Consider the following 19061-nt stretch of genomic DNA (forward strand, 5'->3'; position numbering starts at 1 on the left):
GATAAAAAGGGACAGGTTCACTAAGGCAGGACACACATGACACCCCGAGGTAACGAGACCCTGGAAGCGGTGCGTCTCCCACAAGCTGGTGGGAAGTTCTTGGACGGCTGATCGCGGGATCAAGCCATAGACGCTCAGGGTGGAAAGGCACGATCGGCGGGAACCTGGTGTGTGTCCACCCTTGCCTGGGTGCCGGGTTCACCGCAGAGAAACTTGGGACGGAGTAAATTGATTGGGTCAAAATTCCCGAAAGAAAGAAAAGACAAACAGCAGAAATGGAGGCTGAGGAAGTTATAAAGGCGCCGACCTTGGAGGCATTAGAGGATGCCAGGAAATCGGAATTGGTAGCTGTGGCCAAACGGTTGAATCTTGGCTAAGGGGAAGTCGACAATGAGGAGAGGGGAGATACACAGAGCTATCGTAGAGCACTATGTATCTAAAGGTGTGTTTCCCCAAAGCGAGCTGGAGGTGGTGTCTATTGAAAAACCTGCTGGAGACGCGGTACAGGTGCAGCTTGAAAAACTGAGACTCGAGCACGAGTTCCGGGTACAGCAGTTGGAGCGAGAAGTGAAAGAGAGGGACAGACAGTTGAAGTGAGAAGAGAAGGAGAGAGAGTTAGAAAGGCAAGAGAGAGAGTTTGAAAGGCAGGAGAAAGAGAGAGAGAGAGACAGTTGGAGCGAGAGGAGAAACAGAGGGAAAGGGAATTCGAGCTGGAGAAGTTAAGGATAAGGGCAGAGCAGGGGCCCGTGCCGAACCAAGGTGGAGGATTCCGGGCAACCCAGGAGGTTAGGCTGGTTCCCCATTTGACGATACCGACGTGGATCGGTACTTTCTCCATTTCGAAAAAGTTGCTACCAGTCAGGACTGGCCGAGGGATAAGTGGGCTGTTTTGCTTCAGAGTGTACTGAAAGGGAAAGCCCAACAAGCTTACTCAGCGTTGTCTGCGGAAGATGCCCAGAGGTATGAGGTGGTGAAAGAGGCCATCCTCAGGATTTATGAGTTGGTCCTGGAGGCATACCGGCAGAGGTTCCGGAATGCGAGGAAGCAGTGGGACCGCACGTATTTAGAGTTTGCCCGGGAGATGCAGACATATTGTGAGCGTTGGTGCGCCTCGAAGGGGGTAGAGGGGGATTATGACAGACTGCTACAGCTGATCCTGATTGAGCAGTTTAAAGGTTGTGTCCCTGAGGGTATGAGACCCTACTTAGATGAGAAAGAGGCAGCCACGTTAGCCGCAACTGCTAATTTAGCGGATGAGTATGAGCGGTTGACGCATAAAATGAAGTTTGCCCCGAGTAAAGGCTACCAGAAGGGTAGTCAGGACGGCGGGGAGAGTCCGCCAGAAAAGTCAGAAAGTAAGCCGGGGACTAGTGAGAAGGATAAGGTAGACCGGGAACAGTCTGGTAGGAAGTCTCCTGGGGTCGTCTGTTATAATTGCGGGAAAGTCGGACACTTTGCGTCCAGGTGCTTTGCCCCAAAGAAGGAGACGGGAAAAGGAAAAACGGCGATTTTGACTGGCTGTATCGAGCTGGTAAACGAACCGCTAGGACAGGACAGGTCTGCCAAAGTTCAGGAAGGGCGCGAGAGGTTTATCTCGGCCGGATTGGTGTCAGTGAAGGAGGGGTTAAAACCAGTTCCAGTGCGGATCTGGAGAGACACAGGAACGTGTCAGTCACTAATACTGAAGAGTGTATTAGAGTTTAGCTCAGAGACCCAGACTGGGGAGGTCAAGGTCAAAGGTATTGGGGAAGGGACAGAGGCCGTCCCTTTGCACCAGATACGATTACAAAGCAACCTGGTCTCTGGACTAGTCACGATCGAGGTGAGGTCCGAATTACCGATGAAAGGCGTGAAAGTCTTGCTCGGTAATGACCTCGCCGGGGGAATCGTGTTCCCAGCAGTGAGATTGACAGGTCAGCCTGCCAGCATTGAGGCCCCGCCCATGGACTCACAGGTTCATCATGGGACCGCAGTAGTAAATTTAGCTGAGACGTTTCTGCCAGCCTTGTACGAGAAGGGGGTAGAAAGTGAAAAGAAGGAGTGTAGTGAAACAAGAGGTAGTGAGGGAGCTGAGACAGACTTAGCATTAGCCAGGAAGGAATTTGTGCAGGCGTGGGAGCGAGACGAGGGGCTGATGGTTTTGGCGGAGACAGCTCTCTCTGACACAGACTTAACAAGGGAACTAGTAGGCTATTGTGTGGAGGAGGAAGAAAGGGAAACCAAGTACCGTACCCGCAGATGAGGAATGGGGGGTGGTGCAAAAGAGTTATGGGGATGAGATTTTTAACCTGGCCCACAAGGTACCCCCCGGTGGACATTTTGCGGTGCTGGAGGAAACAGTTGGTGGAATCATGAAAGAGGTTTAGCGGCCACACCGGAGGAAGGATGTTATTGATTATGGCCGACACGAACTGAGACGGTCACAGGCTTTTGATATGCTAACAAACCTAGTCGGTGTTAGCGCAGAAATCAGTGAAGCTAGGGTCCCCCGATAAGAGAAAAAAACCATTTTGAAAAGATGAGTATGGTATCGACCAGATGGGAGAAGGCTATTGTTTTGGCCAACTCTGCTGATAAGGTCTCTCCCTTAATCCCCGAACAAAGCGACTCTTTAGGAGAAGTAATTAAACGACTTGCACACGTGTGGTTGATTGTCCCGAGGCGATGCAAAGAACTGGGACGTTGGGTGGTGTTTGTGTCACTAGGCTAGCCTAGTGAGCAACATTCATATAGAATGAGTAATTCAGTGACTAAAGGGCTGACGAACACAGAGTTGTGTATTGGCGATGTCATACGGCTGTCTGAAGCCAGCTTGATAGTGAACCTTGAAAAAAATGAGTTCGGCCACACGAAGGCCACCTACCTGGGAATTGTGGTGACACAGGGGCAGCTGGCAGCGATGCAAGCTACAGTGCAGGCTATCGCTGACATCCCAACCCCGACAGACAAGACGGCCCTCAGAAGGCTCTTGGAGATGGTGGGGTACTGTAGGAAATTTTGCAATAACTCTGCGGTTACTACCCCTCCCCCTCCTACTAAGCCCTCGCGAGAGAAAACTAAGTCGGAATGGGACGACCTTTGTTATTGTGGTCCGGGACGAAACCCAATGTGATCACAATTCATCAGTGTTTTTGGCCACTATGAAGTTTGCTAAGTTGGAGCCTGGTCTAAGAGATTATTAATAACACATATAAAAACAACAGAAAATTTGATGGCTGACTGTCTGCAGGTGTTGACAACTTCAAATTTGCTGTATTAGCCAAATAGCTGATAAAGATGTATATTTGTGTGTATCAAATAATGTATTCATGTTTGTAATTTTTACCCCGGTAAAAATCCTTAAAGGGGAGAAGTGTGACAAGAATACACATAGATTAAGATGTTAGCTGTTGGTCTGCCACCTGTCTTCAGGAGAGAGAGAGATAAGGAAAACAATGGAGCAGCATTTGGAGATGTTACTGAAGGAACGGAAAGAGAGCTGTCAAGATCGGCTCCCCCTTTGAACCCTGAACTGTTTGAAGTGATGGACAGGCAATACCCCAGCAGGGGGATAAAAAGGGACAGGTTCACTAAGGCAGGACACACATGACACCCCGAGGTAACGAGACCCTGGAAGCGGTGCGTCTCCCACAAGCTGGTGGGAAGTTCTTGGACGGCTGATCGCGGGATCAAGCCATAGACGCTCAGGGTGGAAAGGCACGATCGGCGGGAACCTGGTGTGTGTCCACCCTTGCCTGGGTGCCGGGTTCACCGCAGAGAAACGATCGTATCTGGAAATGGAGGGGTCACGGTCGGTGACCTCAGATGACATCACAAAGGGCTCGCCTGAAAGCTGACTGCGAAGGTCTGTGTGTGGAAGCCGTTTTGAATATTCATTCGTTTTGCTCTCTCTCTCCTTCCCCCACACTGTCCATCTCCCACGGCAGCGATTACTGCGAACTGAACTGAACTAAATTGAACTGAACTTTGTGTCACTTTGAAACTGGTCATTTACCCCTAGCCAACGATAGAGCTTGATTGATCCTGTTATCTTAATTCTGTGCACATGTGTGTTTATCATTGCTGAACTGTTGCATTTATTATCCTTTTGATTAGAGTACTGTGTTGCTTGTTTCTTTAATAAAACTTTCTTAGTTCGAGTAATCCAGACTCCAACTGAGTGATCCATTTCAGCTGGTTTGGCAACCCAGTTACGGGGTATGTAACAATATGTATAGAAGATAGAAAATGGACAAGGAGAACATTGTAATAGACCAGAGGTTTCCAAACTTTTTTATGCCGTGGACCAGTGCCATTAAGCAAGGGTTCCGTGGACCCCAGTTGGGAACCCCTGCAAATAGACAAAGCTGGAAAGGTGTGTGAAAGAGTGTCTGAGCTGAGGGTAGGCCATTGTTATAGCAGTGGAAGTGGGTGGCCACATCACAAGAAGCTTCTGTGTTTGGAATGTGTATTAGGATTAGGTGGAACATTATAGCAATGACTAATGACCTCAGAGAGGGATGATGCAATTACTGTACATTAACAAGGAGTGCAATGATGTGTAATTAATTGTATGCATCTTTTTGTAATGACAGGATGGAGGCTTCGTGTCTTGAGCTTGCCCTGGAAGGGGAACGACTGTGCAAAGCTGGAGATTTCAAGGCTGGAGTGGCCTTCTTTGAAGCTGCTGTGCAGGTCGGAACAGAGGACTTGAAGACTTTGAGCGCCATCTACAGTCAGCTGGGTAATGCCTACTTTTACTTGAAGGAATATTCGAAGGCTCTGGAATACCACAAGCATGATCTAACCCTAGCCAGGTGAGTTGGGTGAAACTAGCACAAATAAAACATAATAAGCAACCTGAATCGCAGAGAACTCATTCGCCAGCCTGCTTGGTTAAGGGCGAGATTAAGAGCGATGTAATGTGAGGGGAAATAAACCAAAAGCACCAATGTGTGCCTAATACTTGCTGTAAGCAGAATTTACCAAACCCCTTATGATGTATATATATAATATACTCAATTATTTGAAAGTCTTCCGTTTCTGTTTATTTAACGAAATATTCCACACCTGTTTACTTACTGGAAGATTTAGGATTGGATTTATCATAGTAACACTATGTGATTAGGGTGTTAGATTAAATGACAGTATACATATGATACATATGAGTGGAAGGTCTCATGCTATCCATTCGAAGTAGGCTGCCGTGGGTTTATTGCGTTCGCTCTCCAGAAGTGGCTGCGTGACCTTGGCTTCACTGGAAGGGAGATCAAGTCAACCAGCAGGGCTGTAGCTGAGGCAGCAGAGAAAGGATCAGCATGGGTGTGGACCAAGTATGTCCAGAGGGGCAGATAGTCAGACAGTGTATACATATCTTGCAAACCCTTCAGTAGTTGCATAGACACCTGAAGAGTAGACTATCTGTTGGATGGAAGTGACCAACAACTCTGATAGAGGCAGATGCCAAGTTTTTAAACTCACCAGTGGGAGGTAGTGCTTTAGCACTGCTGGCCCACCACCTCGAGGGAGTCTTGATCATAAGCGGGCCAAAACTCCTGAAGACAGGTGGCAGATCAACTGATGATCCCACTGGTGATAGCACAGGATAGTTAACATCTTAGTCCATGTGTATTTTGTAACTGATAAATATCTCTTGGAATGTTTTCAGGCAACACATATTGGGAGAGAGATGTTAAGACAATTTTGAGAAGATGCAAACAGATTTTTTGTTGTGATGTAACTGTATTAACTCATTTTGGAGCTTCTTACATTTAGTCCTCTTGGAAAAATCTGGAAGAATTATATTTCATTGACAGCTCAAATTAACCTGCCCTTGAAAACCACAAAATTTACTTCAGACTGAACTTGGTAATTATCATGAAACATTTATAAACGATCACTTCAAAAGTAAATTATTGACAATGGCAAATAGCTTGCATGGTTTAAAGGACAAATCAAGGACACTCAAATTATGAACAGAGTTAAATACATGAATTTTTTTACTGCTTAAACAGTGGGCCTGCAGATACTGTACCCTGAGCTTTTCACTTGGCTGGGATCATTGGGGAACCCCTTGTTGTTCACTTTCTCTCTGTTCTCAAATTCCACTGAGGTCAGAGTGCAAAGGTTTGAGTGAGCTGGTGGAATGACCGGTTTTAGTTGAGTGCTATACTGACCACATTTTCTGTGAAACTTCCATCTCAGAGTTTGAGTAAATTCTACCTAATTCAGTGCGGAAAACATAGTTGTGATAGTTTGAGGCAGAGTGACTGAGGAAAATCAGTATAAGCTAAATGATACTTACAAACATTATGCAAGAATAGGCATGTGTCCAAATCTCTAAAAGTAACAAGCTGGAAGGATGTGAAGGTCTGGGGAGGGTACAAGCAAAATTTGTTCAGTTGGTTCCAGTACTGATATTGGAGATAGAAGCAGGGATTATTCCCGGAGCAGAGAAAGGTAAGAAGAGATTTCAATTTCATGAATGGTTTAGATAGAGTAAAGTGAAGTATCTTCCAGTGACCGGTGGGTCATCCGTTTCAGGACAGAAGAATCAGAGGTGAGGTGATTTTTTTCGTGTAATTTGATTAGGATTTGGAATTCACAGCCTGAGAGAGTAGTGAAAACCAATTCATTAAGAGCCTTCAAAATCAAAATTAGTCTAGTTTGAAGGGAAAAAAATTGCATGACTGGAATAGGCTGGCTTCCTGTACCCGTGCAGAGCTGGTTGACTTTATCAACTTTGCCTCCAACTTCCACCCTGCCCTCAAATTTACCTCATCCATTTCAGATACCTCTGTCTCCTTTCTCGTTCTCTCTGTCTCTGTCTCTGGAGACAGGTTATTTACTGACAGCTTTTATAAATCCACTAATTCTCACAGCTACCTAAGCTATAACTCTTCCTGCTCTCAGGATGAGCCTTTTCATTCCAGAACTAAGGAGATATCCTTCTCCTTTAAAGAAAGGGCTTCCCTTCCTCCACCATCAACGCTGCCCTCGCCTGTATCTCTTCCATTTCTCACACGTCTGCTCTCACCCCATCCTCCTACCACCCTATCAGGGATAGGGTTCCTCCTGTCCTCACCTCCCACCCCACCAGCCTCTGCGTCCAGTACATAATTCTCCACAAATTTCTCCATCTCCAATGGGTTCCCACCACCAAACACCTTTTTCCTTACTCACCCAGTGGCCACCCATTTTAATTCTGCTTCCCATTCCCATTCTGTCACATCGGGCCATGGCCTCCTCTACTGCCACGATGAGGCCACACTCAGGTTGGAGGAGCAACACCTTGTATTCCGTCTGGATAGCCTCCAACCTGATGGCATGAACGTCGATTTCTCGAACTTCAGGTAATGACACCCCACCCTTCCCGCCCACTTCACTATTCCCCATTCCCAATTCCCTTTCTCACCATATCTCCTTACCTGCCCATCACTTCCTAATGGTGCTCCTCCCCCTTCTCTTTCTTCCATGATCTTTTGTACTCTCCTATCAGACTTCCCCTTCCCCAGCCCTTTGTCTCTTTCACCAATTGACTTCTCAGCTCTTTACTTCACCCCTCTCCCTCTCCCTCTCCCTGCTTCACCAATCACTTTACTACCTTGTATCGCTTCTTCCTCTCCCCCTACATTCTTACTCTGACTCCTCATCTTTTTTTCTCCAGTCCTGATGAAGGGTCTTGATCAGAAACATCAACTGTTCACTCTTTTCCATTCATAGATGCTGCCTGGACTGCTGAGTTCCTCCAGTGTTTTGTGTGTGTTGCTTGGCTAAATGGATTGCTTTTTGAAAAGAGTGCTTGTGGATTTTTGGGGACAAGTATGTTTTTTCTGCCACTGAAGATGATGTGATAAGATCTCCCAATTCAATGAATATTTCAAAACTACATAAAATGACTATTTCAGTAAAATAGAGCTTGGTGTTTCTGTGGTTTTCTGGTCTTGCTACAAATTCATGGGAAGCTCTGGCACAATATTTTTAAGCTGTTATTTCACAGCACCATGCCCTGGTTCACTAGACTACCGAGAATCCAGCTGGTAGGTCCTTGTACAGGGTACTATTAAATAGAATTTTGCATAAAAAAGCTCAATTTGTCTGAGTTCCATTTGTACAGTAATGATAAATTGATCTGTCTTTCAAAAGAACCATTGGGGATCGGATTGGTGAAGCAAAAGCGAGTGGTAATCTTGGAAATACATTGAAGATTCTTGGCAACTTCGATGAAGCTATTGCTTGTTGTCAGAGACACTTGGACATCTCGAGAGAACAAAATGATAAGGTAATGTTATTTTCCTGATCGAGTGTTTGATTCATGGGCTGATTGATTTAATTACACTGGACAACAAGTTTTTTCGAAAGTGTTGCTTCCTCAGAATTTTTTTTGTTTATGATAGACTGCTTGAAGATGAACACAAATATAGTTTCACACTACTTGTATCACGTAGGAATTTGGAGAAACAACAAATTAATTTCTATTAAATATAATGTGTTTAACTGCATAATGGTGCTGATGCTTTGCAATAGATCATCATCATCATCAGGTGCCATGCCCAGTCTGAGCTTTGACTGCCATGGCCCACACACTCCTGTTTCGGGTCAACTGAATCAATTCATTGGTATTCATTTCCAATTCTCTGGCTGCTGTCTCCATCATTATTTGTCTTTGTCGTCCTCTTGCTTTCTTCTCTTAAATCTTTCCCATAATTACCGTGCATTCTAACTCCTCTTTCCTAATTACATGTCCAATGAAGTTACGTTTCCTTTTCGTGATCTCATACATTATTTCTCTTTCTGAGTTTGCTCTGTTCATGACATCCTCGTTAGATATTTGTTTCGTCTGTGATATTCTTTGCATCCTCCTCAAAAACCACATCTCTGCTGCTTCAATTCGTTTCCTCGTGTTACTAGATATTGTCCAACATTCTGAGCCATATAACATAACTGGATAAACGTAACATTTCAGTACTCTGAGGCGGGTTGTCATGCCTAGTTTAGTATTGGTCAGTATACTCTTCATTCTTGTAAAGGTGTCCTTTGCCATCCCTGTTCTTCTTTTGATGTCCATGTCGCACCTGTCATCTGATGTCACTAAGTAGCTTCTAGTTTCCTGACTAGCAAAAGTTCTGTACTTGTTTTATGTCTTCCCCGTTTATTCTCAGCCTGCAGATAGGATTCTCCTTCTTTTTAGATATCGCCATACATTCTGTCTTTTTGCAATTGATAGACCCATTTTTGCACTTTCTTCAACAATTATATCAAGTAAGTTTTGTAGTTCTTCCTCCGGACTTGCAATTAACACAGTGTCATCTGCAGGATGTTTTCACCACCAACTTTGATTCCCAAGATGTCTCTTATTCTTTGTAATATTGTTTCACTGTACACATTAAATAAATCGGGGAGAAAACACATCCTTGTCTAACGCCTCTCTTGATTTTCGTAAACTGACTCACTTCTCCATCTATTCTTACAGCAGAGTTTTTTCCCAGTACAGATTTCTGATTAGGCAGAGGTCTTTCGAATCTAGATCTAGAGTTTTCTGTAATATTTCAAATAACTTATTGTGTTTTACTTCATCAAATGCTTCTGTGTAGACGATAAAACAAACAAACAAAACAAATCTTTTTGCACTTGAATAGCTCGTTCTGATAGTATCCTTAACATCAATATTGCGTTTCTTGTACCTTTGTCTTTCACAAAACCACATTGTTCTTTACCTATTTCAGCTTGCATCTTACTTTTAGCTCTTGTCATCAAAATTCTTAGAAGTATCATGGTGATATGACTCATTAAACTTATGGTCCTATGTAATTCACATTCTGTTACTCCAGGTTTCTTAGGAAGAGTGATAAATACTGATTTTTTTAATCTCTTCTGGTATTATTCCAGTCTCATAAATGTCATTGATTAAATCAGTAAGTTTTTCAATTCCATAATCTTCAAGGGTGATAATCTGTTCTATTACTAATTCATCAGGACCTACTGCCTTTCCTTTCTTCATCTTATTTATTGCACTACGAACTTCAGATTTTAAAATACTTGGACCTTCAATGTTTTTCTTAATTTCTGGTTTTTCGCCTCAATCGTCTTCAAACAATTCCTGAATATACTCAATCCATCTGTTCATAATCTCATCTTTTTCCATGATAATGGTACCATCCTTTGCTTTCAAACACCCACCTGTAGAACAGAGAAGCTTTTTACCAGTGATATTCTTGATTTGTTGATGTAACTTTTTTGGTTCAGTAATAGGGATTCTTTCTATTTGCTCACATTCCTGGTTTAACCATTCTTCTTTGGCTTTTTGACATAAGCTTTTAACTTTTTAATCTAAGGACTTATATTCTATAGGATTTGCTTTCTTCCATCTCCTTTTTTACATTAGATTTTTGATTTCATCTGTCATCCATTTATTCTTTGTGCTTCTTTCTTTTTTAGGAATCACTGACTTTGCTGATTCTACCAAGGCATCCTTTAGAGAGTTAAACTTCACTTCGAGATGATTGCTATCATCTTCAACAGATTCTATTTCTAGACTGAAATCTATTCCTTACTTCAATTGTAAATTTTTGTTTTAAGTTTTCTTCTTTAATTAATTACGAGTAGTCAAGGGATTGTTCAACTAAGTTAAAAATATTTTGTTAATGATTTTCATTTGTACTCAGTGTCTGAGGCTTCTCGCTTAACAATAATTCGCCAGCATTGATGGATTCTAGTTGCCTTGGTATCTTTTCTCCATGTCCGCAATGTTCTGGTGAAACCTTTCACCATGCTAGTCACTAACAGCACCAAGATTTGCAGGGAAGAAGTCTAAATGGGAATGCAGAAAATGAATCTTTAGTGACATGTTGCATTTCATGGTTTTATATGCTTAAAGCATGCTTTCAACCAGCTGCATGTAGTTTGGTGCTCTGTAGATGCCGAGAAAAATTTCAACAACTTCCTTGAATGCCTTCCATGTGATTTTCTCCGGTCCCACTAGAAATTCTTCAAATTGTCTGTCTTTGATGACCTGTTTGATTTGTGGACCAACAAAAATGCTTTCCTTAATCTTGGCATCAGTTATTCTGGGAAGCATCTATCTCAAATATCAAAATTCTTCAGAGAAATTTTTGTGCCTGGTGATAGCAAATTCCATCCTTACAGTCCTGAACCCAATAATTATTACTAAAACCTGTCCTGCCATGCAGCAGCCACGCCGCCTAAGCGTGCCCAAGCATGCCTGGACAAGATAGGAAACTTTCCATTTTATGTTGTAGGCAACATTTTAATTGACCTGAATTATGAATTGAAATAATAAACATAAGTTTATTAAAAATGGTGCGTGATAGGGAAATTTCATGGTGATTTTCATGATCAGTAGCCCCAGATTCATAAGATACACTTAAAGGTTTTTTGGCTGCATCCCTCCCCCTCCTGTCTTCTCCTATCATTTTGGATCCCCCTCCTCCTTTTCTTTCTCCCTTGGCCTCCTGTCCCATGATCCTCTCATATCCCTTCTGCTAATCAACTGTCCAGCTCTTGGCTCCATCCCTCCCCCTCTTGTCTTCTCCTATCATTTTGGATCTCCCCCCCCCTCCCACTTTCAAATCTCTTACTATCTCTTCTTTCAGTTAGTCCTGACGAAGGGTCTCGGCCCAAAACGTCGACTGTACCTCTTCCTAGAGATGGCAACTTTGATGTGTGTTGGTTGAGCAAAATCTTTGTTGTCCAGTGTTATCAAGGCAGTCCTTGATATTTGTCTAATTGTTTACTAAGGCATGGAGTTGCATGTCGCCATGGCTACGTCACTCCCGTTACATCCACTTCAAGTCATTTGTCTGCATCATCAGTATTCCCAAAAATAAAACTAAATTTTGGCCTTATTTTCCCCATCCCCAGTGGCAGAGTTAATGTTTGCCTACTGAAGATGAAGATGCCCCATATTGCATCTTAATATAAGCCTGTTGCTTAAAACATCTCTGCAATGCAATTACTGTACAAAGCAAAAGTGGGTCATTCAATCTTTAAAGCTCTTTCCAATTAGAAGGAGGCTGATGTGTGATGCAACATGATGTGCATTGTAAATGTACATCGTGTGTAATAGATGACCAAGCACAAGTCTTGTTTTGTATGCATCCAGTACTTTCAGTTTGAACTTTTAAACCCAACTCTGGAGGCCACTGCCATCATAACATTATAAACCTGGCAATGTTCCACTTCCTTGTATCTCAAAATGTTTTGGAATTAGTAACATTCAGTTGGAGTCTTTATTCCAGCTGGATGCGTAAACTGCCTATTTGCAAACTTAAACTGGAGCAGGCTGTACTAATTTTTTTTTTTAAAAAGTTTTCCTCAGCCATTTGATGTGATTTATTCAGAACTGTCAGTAAAAAAAAAAGTAAAGCAATGAAATGCCTAAACAGTTTTTTTCTTTTCAAATAACAATAGGTCAAAAAGTTAAAGATAAACTTCCCGTACGTTTGCACAGTATTAAAAACATAGGTGGTCTAAAATGGAAGGAGAATCAAGGGCAACTAACACTTGGAAATTCTTTTCTTTGAAAAAGACCATGTGAATAATTCATGTAGCTTGTGTGGAGGGTGTCCAGTGTGTAGCTATGGTGATAGTTATTTATTCTCTTCAATATCACCTTCATTATGTTTAGCATTCATAACCTTCTACTGGTGTCAAAAGGGTAACTTCAGGCATTGTTGATGGGGGGTGGGGGGGGGGAGAAAATCCACTGCACCAATGCAGAACACTACTGATGGCATTTTACTCTTTGCCTGATGTGCTGTTGGTTGTGAGGATAGCCTCCACAACTTGCTCATCTTACACATTTACTCTGTCCAGACAAGTAAAAACACCAAGTACAGGATGGCATTTAATTAAATTCAGTTATTTTATAATAGTCATGCTTAAGCAGTTTCAGAGTCATTCCTACGTGCACAAGGCCATGCATGCTCTCTCGAACTATCTCTAGTCAATTGCATTCTCTTCCATGTGATATTTTTATTATCTATTTTGAGGTACAGTGCAGAATAGGCCTTTTTGGCCCTTTGAGATGCACCATCCAGCAATCCCCTGATTTTAATCCTGGCCTAATCACCAGACAATTTACAATGGCCAATTAACCTATCAATTGGTATGTGTTTGGACTGTGGGAGGAAACTGGAGCACCAGGGCAAACCCACGTGATCACAGGGAGAACATACAAGCTCCTTACAGGCAGCGGCGGGAATTGAACCCAGGTCTCTGGCACTGTAAAGCGTTGTGCTAACCACTATGCAACCATGCCACCCCAAGAATACAAGCGACAACGAACAGCAAAGCAAGCCCAGTTCCTCACTCCCACCCGTGCATAAACCATCTTCTGACCCTAGGACAGGCTGTCTTCTTCGGCCTCTGGCCTCCAGCGGACTCAGACTTGGACTCTGGCTCACAGACATTGGGCTTCGACCTCCCCAGCGCACTCATAGAGACTTGCACGCATGTACAGTACCTATCCAAACTTCTCTCAAATATTACAGTTGAACCCGAATCTACCATTTCTGCTGCCAGCTCGTTCCACACTTGTACTTGAAGTTTCCCTTCAGATTCCTTTTAAGTATTTCACCTTTCACCCTAAACCTGAAAACTTGTCAGAGGTTTAGGGTGAAACCTAAACCTCTTACTCAACCTGAGGGTAAAAAGCATGCATGATTCACTCTATCTTCTTGTTACTTGAAGTTGAGCAGGGAAAGTCATCTGTTTTCTGATCTGTATTTAACCTCACCCATCATCACTGAAACTTACTATCAGATTGTTGAAGTTTTGCTGTTCAAAGGTGCAATTTAATGTCAGAGAAATGTATACAATATACATCCTGAAATGCTTTTTCTTCACAAACATCCACGAAAACAGAGAAGTGCCCCAAAGAATGAACGACAGATAAACGTAAGAACCCCGTGCGTAAGCAGCATTGAGCAACAATCCCTCCCTCCCCCCACTGGCAAAAAAAAACAAACATTGGCACTGCCACCAAGCACTCAAGCGTGAGTAAAGCAATAGCAAAGACATAGATTTGCAGTTACCCCAAAGACTTCACGTTACACCCGACATTCGACGCACCGCAGATTCTCTCTCTCCCAAATAGGGAGTAAAAGGTGCCTCCATTTTCCAGCAAGCGGGGAGACATAACAAGCAATTCGCTGGTTTACAATGTTAAAAGTCCATTACCTCACTTTTCTTGAACTCTGTCACTGAAGATCGTCAAGATCTCCCCTGATGACGAATGGGTCTCCTGCCGTGACACCAACCCTCAATCCGCCTGTTTCCAGAGCCCCGAGATCTTAGGCTTCCGAAGTCGAGCCGGCCTCTCAGGCTGAACCCTTGGCGTGCTGAACATCGGCCAGCCTTGAAACCACGAGATCGGATGCCATTCCCGCAAAGAACCAAAGTCAGCATGTAACTCCAGGTCAAGGTCTTCAAAAGAACCCTGAAAGGGAAAAATAAAGATATTAAAGATGGACATAGAGCTGTTTCCGAAGATGCAAGCAAAGGAGTTGCCGTTTAGTGCCATCTTAACTTTGCTTTTTAGGGAGGTTGTTGTGATCTCATCTTTCAAAGCAATACTACAACCATGACAATATTGCACAAGCACTGACTAGAGTGTAAAGTGATTTAAGACATATTCAAGTTTTGAACGTCACTTTAAGTTTTATTTTTCTGCAGAATCATGGAGACAACAGTATGAATGTCCTAGTTTTTGGTATCTTTCCCATTGCAAGCAAATTTAGAAACTGATATCTACTTGTGTTGTATTGCCATTTAGTGACATTACTGTCTAATTCAATTGGTCTTTATAGTTCCAAGTCCATTATAATTTGAGAGATTACACAGAGTCAATTGTACTACTCTTATCAATTAAAGGATTGTACAGTCTTATTTTGATTCAGCGGGTGGGAGAGAGACAACTCCTTCTTTGGCGTCTTGCAGAAGTGTTCATTCAGAACCATAGAAACCATACTTGTTATCTCTGTAGGATGAGCACCAGCAGATAGATGATCTCAGAATTTTCTGAGTTTAATTTCAATCTGATAAGTTGCCATGTATAATTATAATTTATTGCATCAGTTAGCAGACCACTGCTAGAAGTCTTTCGTTGTTTAGAAAGCAACATTTGCAGTTTTTTGGTGAGAAGAAATAATGGAATTCAGCAACTCAAGAACATTTGAAATAATTTCTAGTTAGATAATGTGTTAGATTTATCTATAATTGTTAATCATTCAGGATAACTGACCACACAGTATCTGATAAGGGAAGATTTGTTTTAAGTGCCATGCTCTTGAAACATTAATTAACACCATTGCACGGGAAATGTGAGAAGCACATGGATTTCGACAGGTTTGTTCTAAGAAAAGAAGAAAGGTTTTGGGACGAGTTCCAGAGATGAAAGGTGAAGCTGTTAAACCTTTGGAGCAGTTTTATAGAGATGTGTAGATGAAGTGGGAGATTTGCTACATTCACGGCCAATTGGAAGGAAAATAAAACTCAAAGAAAGACGTTGATTAAAATAGATACGGAGCCTTTGGAGGCATCAACACTTGATTACATTGTAAGCAGGAAATGTCAAGGGAATTGAAAGAAGTGTTAGTAATAGACAGGAATTGGCCCAGCCAAGAGGGAATAACCAAAGTTTCGCTTGAGTAAGGTTGAGCAAGTGACAAGGAAAAATAATGACACAGGTTGTATGTTGGATTAAAAATGGCAGTAGCTTGGGCTTTCCCAATGGTCATCTAGAGGAAGTGGCTGCTTATTTATTGTTGAATAGTGTGCAGATTGTAATTAGGTAGCAGGAAGACATGAGGGAGACACAAACATTAACAAACTAGATTTGGAAGTTAATGATATCCCTTTGGCGAAGAACAGAAAGGATCAAGATCTGATCATTCATGAAAATCAGAGAGCTATAGAGCATGGAGGAAGGCCTTTTGGCTCCATTTGTTCATGCCAATCCAGCTGCCTAACTGAGGTAGTCCTGTTTATCTGCATGTGGTCCATATCTCTCTAAACATTTCCCGTGCAATGCTGTTTTATGTAGATCTTCCTCAGTTGTCTGTTGCTGAATTTGTTACCCAAGCTTTGATTTTCACCAGACTTTGATATTACAGCATTAGTCTGGCTTCCCACGTTACAAAGCATCAGACATTACCCAGTGATGGTATCTGAACTCAGAGCAAGTTCTGTGAATTCTACATTCCTACATTGATTCCCAAAATAGCTTCGTTTTGAAGTCAATTTGATAATAATTTAATAACTTATTTCTAAATTATTAATTTTAATCTTTGAATGTCCTCCATCTGCACTGTCCCCTGAAATTTCTGTGTTCTTCCTGGAGCTGGCCTGTGCACACCTTTGTATTTTGTCTGTTTTGACAATCATGGGAACAGACCCTACTGCCCAACTTGTCCAAGCCGACCAAGATGGTCATTTAACTTAATCCCATTTGCCCACTTTAGGCCCATGTCACTCGAAACCAGGGATTCCAACCTGGAGTCCACAGACCCCTTGCTTAATGGTATTGGTCCATGGCATAAAACACTTTGGGAAACCCTGCTCTAACCCTTTCTTACCCATGTACATGGTCCAAGTACCTTTTAGATATTGTTAATTTACCTGCCTCAACCACTTCCTTTGGCAGTTCGTTCTATTGACTCGCCACTCAAGAGGTTGTCCCTTGAGTCCCTTTTAAAACTTACCCCCTCTCAAACCTGTGCCCTCTAATTTTTGATTACTTTTCCTGGAAAAAGGACAGTGCATTCACTTTATCGATGCCCCTCATGATTTTAAACACTTCAGTAGCACAGACCAAAAATTCTAGAACTACTTCTCCATGTCTCTGATTTTCACCTTATGAAAGGGTTTCATCTTAAAGCCTGTCAGATCTATTATTTCTATCTAAGCTGTTTAATTATATTTCCCATAACAAAGGTATGATTTAAATCTAAATTGTTGTGAATTGAGAGTTCTGATGAAGTAACTCCACATCATCTCACTCAGATCTGCCTCCTTTAATTTTTGCATCATGAGTAGAATATATCCTTCTCTGGTCTGTGCTTTACGATGTGTCCTTCTCTGACTGGCTTTTGATCTTGCCTCAAAAATACTATCTGCCTAAGTAACAATAAATAAAAGTTAAACATTTTAAATTTGTAAAATATACTTGGTTTTCACTTTCAATAATACATGTTTAGGCAAGTAACATGTTTTGGCTACCTGGAGAGAACCAAATACATTGATATATCTGTATGGAAGGCAGGGATTCCAGGGATCTCCAGGTGTTTGGAACATACAAGCATGATATGGCACCAGATCCAAACAGAAATCTCAATGTGATCTTCCTGGACCTCGCCAATGCGTTCGGCTCAATTCCCCATGCATTCCTCTGGGAAGCATTTGACTTCTTCCAGATACCAGAGCCCATCACAACGCTGGTGGAGTTGTACTTTCAAGACCTGAAATTGTGCTTCACAACAGCAGATTTTACCACAATATGGCAGAGACTGAAAGTAGGCATTATGGCAGGTTGCCCTTTGTCACCCCTGGCCTTCACAGTGGTCATGGAGGTCGTTACCATGACTTCAGGATGGGTGGTAGCCGGTGAAAGAGCAAGTGTGGGACTTGGTCTTCCCCCTGTTAGGGTGTACATGGGTGATATAACAACACTGACCACTACTGGAGCATGCACCAAGCAACTACTTGGAAAGCCGCAGGAAAACATCAAGTGGGCCAGAATGAAAATCAAACCCAGCAAGTCACCAAGTATCTCCATAGTCAAGGGAATGCTGAAAAACAAAAAGTTCTTCATCGGTAGTAACCCAATTCCAACAGTGTCTGAACAACCTGTCAAAAGCATGGTAGGTGGTACAATACCAGCCTCATGGACAAAGAACAGGTGCAGCAACTAAATAAAGCAACACATTGCCAACGACCTGGATAACATCAACGAGACCATGCTGCCTAGAAAACGGAAGCTTTGGTGCCTACAGTTTGAACTCCTACCCCGGGTGATGTGGCCACTCACTGTCTATGTGGTCCCACTAACAACCGTGAAGAAGCTTGAGTGAACCATCACGTCGTTTGTAAAGAAGTGACTCGGTGTTCCAAGGCGTATTAGTAACATCAGTCTCTCTGGTAAAGGAATCCGTGAACTACCTTTCACTGGCCTTACACAGGAATTCAAGTGTTCCAAGATGCGTCTACAGATGACACTCGAAGACTCTCACAACAAGACTATCAGTAACGCTGCACGGACCTTTTCAACTGGGTGGAAATGGACCACAGCTGATGCGGTGCAGCAAGCAACAGCAGCCCTTGGGCACAGAGACATTGTGGGGTAAGTCCAACAGGGCAGGGGTGACAAGTGGACCCCCTGACACAAGGCCACAATTCCAGAACAAAGGAAGATGGATGTTGAGGGAGTGTGGCGACAAGAAGAGTCAGATGGAAGTGCAAAGGCTGTCTCCCTGGCTAAGCAGGGGCAATGGGTGCGGTTGGAAAGCACTGAGAGGAGGAAACTCAGCTGGAAAGACATATGGGAAGACAGACTTAGCTTTCTCATCAGAGCTATGTAGGTGTATAAGATGATGAGAGGCATTGATCATTTTGGATAGTCAGAGGCTTTTTCCCAGAGTTGAAACGGCTATCACAAGACGGCACAGTTTTAAGGTGCTTGGAAGTGTTAAGTTTTCTACACAGAGAGTGGAGAGTGTGTAGAATGGGCTGCCGGCGATGGTGGTGGAGGCGATAGGGTCTGTTAAGAGTCTCCTGGATAGGTACATGGAGTTTAGAAAAATAGAGAGCTGTGGGTAACCCGAGGTAATTTCTAAGGTAAATACATGTTCGGCACAGCATTGTGGGCTGAAGGGCCTGTATTGTGCTGTGGTTTTTCTGTGTTCTATGTCTATGATGTAGTTCCCTCACGAAAAAACCCCACTAGTGGTTCGGTGAGCACCCAACTTGTTCCCTGTACCTGATTCCGGCAACCCTTAAGCTTATCCTGGCAAGCTGCAAAACCAGCCTCACACAAGGCAGATACACGTGGCGTCAAAACCAGGTTT

The 19061-nt window shown here is 42.9% G+C and overlaps 1 protein-coding gene across 6 annotated transcripts in view; it reads left to right on the plus strand.

Annotated features, from left to right (window-relative positions):
• Positions 1–19061, plus strand: part of LOC134359857 (G-protein-signaling modulator 1-like) — a 294482-nt gene that overhangs the window by 126433 nt on the left and 148988 nt on the right. For all 6 annotated transcript variants that reach the window (XM_063073605.1, XM_063073611.1, XM_063073608.1 and 3 more), the window contains 2 exons: positions 4575–4796; positions 8125–8260. In XM_063073605.1, coding sequence (XP_062929675.1) covers positions 4575–4796; positions 8125–8260 — 358 coding nt within the window. The remainder of the gene's footprint in view (positions 1–4574; positions 4797–8124; positions 8261–19061) is intronic.

The sequence above is a fragment of the Mobula hypostoma genome, chromosome 21, assembly GCF_963921235.1.
Source record: "Mobula hypostoma chromosome 21, sMobHyp1.1, whole genome shotgun sequence".
Taxonomy (NCBI): Eukaryota; Metazoa; Chordata; class Chondrichthyes; order Myliobatiformes; family Myliobatidae; genus Mobula; species Mobula hypostoma.